The 4,809-nt window shown below is 35.2% G+C and overlaps 1 protein-coding gene across 1 annotated transcript; it reads left to right on the forward strand.

Annotated features, from left to right (window-relative positions):
* Window positions 1-3,386: 3,386 nt before the first annotated feature.
* LOC131035620 (G-type lectin S-receptor-like serine/threonine-protein kinase At4g27290) lies at window positions 3,387-4,608 on the forward strand. Its single transcript, XM_059220672.1, has 3 exons — window positions 3,387-3,820; window positions 3,963-4,104; window positions 4,207-4,608. The coding sequence occupies exons 1-3, from the start codon at window positions 3,387-3,389 to the stop codon at window positions 4,606-4,608; spliced, it is 978 nt and encodes a 325-aa protein (XP_059076655.1).
* Window positions 4,609-4,809: the final 201 nt, after the last annotated feature.

The raw sequence follows: 4,809 nt of genomic DNA on the forward strand, positions 1-4,809 counted from the left end.
TAATTTTAGCAGTAAATCCTAATAATAATCCTAATCCTAACTATAACCATAATCCCAATCATAACTTAAAAATCTTAATTGTAATATAACCTTAACCAATATGTAAATATTAACCCTAAGCATGATGTAAACATGAATTTCAATCATAATCATAAACCCTAACCCTAACCATAATCCTAAACCAAAACCAAACCCTAACCTTGATGCTAACCCTAACCATGATATACACCCTAACCATTATCATAACCCTAACCCTAATCATAACCCTAACCATGATGTAAACCTTAACCCTTACCATAATACTAACCTTAACTCTGATCCAAAACATAACCACAAACCAAATCCTAATCCTAACCATACCCCAAGTTATAATTCTAAACCTAACCCTAACTGTAGTTATGCTTACCCTAACCCTACCTTTGATGTAAACCTTAAGCATAATTGTAACCTTGACACTAAACTCTAACCCTAACTATAAAATTAACCCTAATATTAAACCATAACCCTAACCCTAACCCTAACCATAATTATAAACCAAAACCAGACCCTAACCATGTTATAACCCTAACCCTAATCATTACCCTAGCCTGAACCATGATGTAAACCTTATCCCCAACAATAACACTAACCTTAACCCTAACACTAACCATAACCATAGTACTTGCCATTAAATAAAGTTTAATATATCTTAGATTTTATGATTTGCTTTGATCTTGCAACACATATATATTATTAAAAGTAGTCTAAATAAATATATTTAATTTCATATATATTTGCATAATAATATAATAATATTATAATATTATGTATTTTAATAAAAAGATACTATATAACTATTTATTGATTTATTGTATGTTTTCCATGTTGCATCGCGAGACTGCCACTAGCATATATACCTTAAATTTTAATTTAATCTATATAAAATACACCGAGAGATATCCTTCTCGAGGCACCTATTTTTAATCAATTTTATATCCTAAAATCAAATAGGCGCCTCGAGAAGGATATCTCTCGACGTATTTTATATAGACTAAATTAAAATTTAAGGTATAGATGCTAGTTATGTTGTAGGCACATTAAACTCACATATGGATGCAAGAATATTCATCAATAAAAAGTAGAAGCATTTAATTTGATGTGTTGGTGACATTTAAATACATAAAAAACACATTTTATTGTTATTATTTTAATTTTATATTTTTGTTTATATAGTATAATAATCAATTAGAATTAATTTTATTAATTATTAGGGATTGAAAGTGTCACTATAAATAATATAAAATAAAAATACAATGATATGATAATATAATAATAATAATAATTACGTCGAGAGGCGTAACCTACAATGGCATCATAGAGGGGTCATCAAACTTGTCGGTGTAAGAAAAAAGAAATGGTTCACATGCCTGAGAGTTACAAATGCATACGAATGGTTTCAGTGAGTTGTCTTCTTTTGGAAAGCATTTTTCTTGAAGAAGCCACCATGTCACACAGTTGTAACAACTACCTTAACACGATTTTTAGTTTCTTTTTCTTGAGTCGTTTCTCTTTGATGAAGGATATATTTGATTGACAAGGAATTCCAATGAAACAATCCGGAATTAACTCATGGGACTGGAGAATTTAAAAAGCTTGGCCGTTACAATTCCATGGGCGTTTGTTTAAAGGTGGCGAACAAGATTGAGATATATATCAATTCCCATTCTAGATCTGCAATCGAATTTACCCATTCAATTTGAGACAAGGGATTTAGTGCAGCCTGTTGCCTCAGATTTTTCCAACATATTCGATGGCATTTCGGAGGGTGCAAAAATGTTCTCAGATCAGGTAACTCGCATCTTCGCTTATTTGTTTGTCTAAAATCAGGAATTGTACACTAATCATTTCCTTTCAATGTTTTAAGTGGCAACTTTTTTGGCCGTTTGATATAGAAATTCTTGAAGTCTCAGCTTTCTACCGAGGCACATTCAGTGGCAGTTGACATATTGAAAGGATTGGGGAGTGTACATTGGGTTGCAGTGGGGCTTTAGCTTTTAGCGATAGCTAAAGTTCTAGAAAGATTCGACAACATTTCTGCAAATGACAGAGAATGCATAGACCTTCTTAAAGCTATGCTTAAGCTCGGTAAATACCTGAAACAGATGAAAGATATTTATGCTGATTTGAACAAAGAGATTTTAGAAGATATGAGCGAAGCTGCTAAATTGATAGTTTCTGGTGCGATTTTGTGTTGTTCCTTTATCACATCGAACAAATTATCCAAGTAAGTAGTTTGTGTCAATATATTCTTCGATGAAGGTACAGAGCATAGCTCTGTTGCATTGATTTAGTTAATGGGAGATTCGTCACACTCAATAAAAACAAAGCTTTTTTTATATATTTTAGTGACATTTGTCTGGTAACTCCAAAGGTTCTTGTAAACTAAGAAGATCCGCGATGAACTTGTCTATGTTCAAGGAAAAGTAGATTCTATGAAAGCTGATCTGATGCTTCAGATACAAGTTCTAACCGTGACTACACTTACCTTATACCATCGGCAATATAATGTTGTAGGTTGTGATCTTCACATGAGAAAGTTCCATTTTCACAATCAAAAGCTTGTATAACTAATTGAATGTTGATTATCAATATAACCGAGTTATTGATTTTGCATAACTAGATGGGAACGAGGAGAATAATTGCCTTCAAGTAACAGAACAAAAGCCCTCCGAACAATCCAAAGATGCAGAGAGTAAGAGACTAATTCGATTACAAACCTTTGTCAATTCTATTCAATTTTGTCACTCACACTATTGATTTTATCTAACCAGGTGTGACTAAGGAGAGCTGTGAAACAAAGCTCGAAGGATCAGAGTCAGACACTACTCAATCTTGGGGAGAAGATATTCATAATGAGGTAAATGAGCACCCAAAAGTTGAAACGCCACTATGTGGCTCTCTTGGGCTGGGTGGATTTCTTAAAAGAACGATTCCAATCATATTAGGACTCCAGAAGCCTTCTCCTTCCCCTTCCCCTTCCCCTACCCATGCCCCTGTCCTGCCCCCTTCCCCTTCCCCTGTCCCTGCCCTGCCCCCTTCCCCTTATATACAGATAAAAATGTTGGGGAAAGAGATTCAATTATCTCCAATTGAGTTCAAACATGATGAATTGAAAAGGGCAACAAAAAGGGTTTTCTAAACAGATAGGCAAAGGTGGTTTTGGGAATGTGTATTACGTAAGTTCCTTCTGAAATCAAACTGTCAATTATAGTCTAGAAATAACAATGATTAGTTATTAATTTGTGAATATATTTTCTTCTGCTCTTTCAAAGGGAATTGTTTCCGATGGAAAACGAGTGGCAATAAAGGCGTTGAGCAAAGAAAGTCGTCAAGGTGAAAAATAGTGGATGAACGAGCTGAGGACTCTAAGCAAGCTACGCCATCAGAACATCATGGAGTTGGTGGGATATTGCATTGAAGGCGGTATGATGTTAGTCTACGATTATGTCCCACGAAACCTGTCAAACGTCATTTTTGGTGAGCAGCCAGTGCAGTTCTTGGATTGGCCAACAACACAGAAGATTATATTGGACATAATAAGGGGACTCGCATATCTTCATGAGGGTGCACAAGTCTGCATATTGCATAATGACATTAAACCCAATAACATTCTTCTAGATGAGAACTTCAACGCCAAGATATGTGATTTTGGTCTTGCTAGAATACTGGAAGCAGATTGCGCCCAATATGTGAACAAGGAGCTTCCTACAAATTACGAGATGTTCCTAAGAGACGCAACTGAATCTGATACCACTACATATAGGGCTGTAGCTGGAACACCGTAAAGTAGTCTCATCCTTTGACCCTTCATTAGAGTGAAAATGATTAATCTATGCATTTGGTAAATTTTGGGAGCCCAGAGTAAAGTTTTTTATGTTGAGCAACCGATTAATGCATTTTTCTTTCTTTCTCTGGCCCTACAGGGGTTACCTGGATCCTGACTATTTTAGAACCGGTCGTGTGAGTGTGGAATCCGACATTTACAGCTTTGGAGTGACGTTGTTAAATATCGTATCTGGCAAAAGAGCAACTGAATACGTAGATGACCAGATGCTCACCCAACACGTAAGAATTATACTAGCTTATATAATCACTACAACCGTAGATTGTACGGATTTTAACAAACGAATATAACGATTTAATTTACGGTTTGGTGTGTGAATGTAGGCGTGGAGGTTACATGAAGAGGATCGGCTTCATGACCTAATAGACCCTCGATTACTCAACGGTGATGGTTTAATTAATTCAAGTAGCATATCAAGAACACTAATAACAGCTCTCTGGTGCACTCATAATGAATGCAAGGCACGCCCATCAGCTTCAGGAGTATTAATGATGCTTTTATCAGAAGAAAAAAATTCACTTCCCACCCGGACAGTTGCAGAAAAAGTTTCAGTACCCTATTTGAATTTCAACCGTAGTCAAGAAACAATGTTGAATGACAAGTATTTGGAATCAAGTTACGTAAGATATTCCAATTCCCACCCAAGCAGATGTCCGGATTTGAGTTACGTGAAAGACTGGAGTTTTCACACAGATATGCTAAGTGGGGAGAGTAGTGAATATTGAAGAGCGAGACTCAGAAAAGCTTACCTACATCTTTTTATAAAATTGGAATAGGTACCGTGTTTCATTTCACTTTGGATTTAATTTGTAATTTGGAAATTTTAACAAATATATTGTTCTATAATCCAGTCTTCTTGACAAACAATTGACTTTCAAGTATTTGGTAGATTTCAAACATACTTCATTTGCCATGTTTTAGTGTAA

The sequence above is a fragment of the Cryptomeria japonica genome, chromosome 5, assembly GCF_030272615.1.
Source record: "Cryptomeria japonica chromosome 5, Sugi_1.0, whole genome shotgun sequence".
Classification (NCBI taxonomy): Eukaryota; Viridiplantae; Streptophyta; class Pinopsida; order Cupressales; family Cupressaceae; genus Cryptomeria; species Cryptomeria japonica.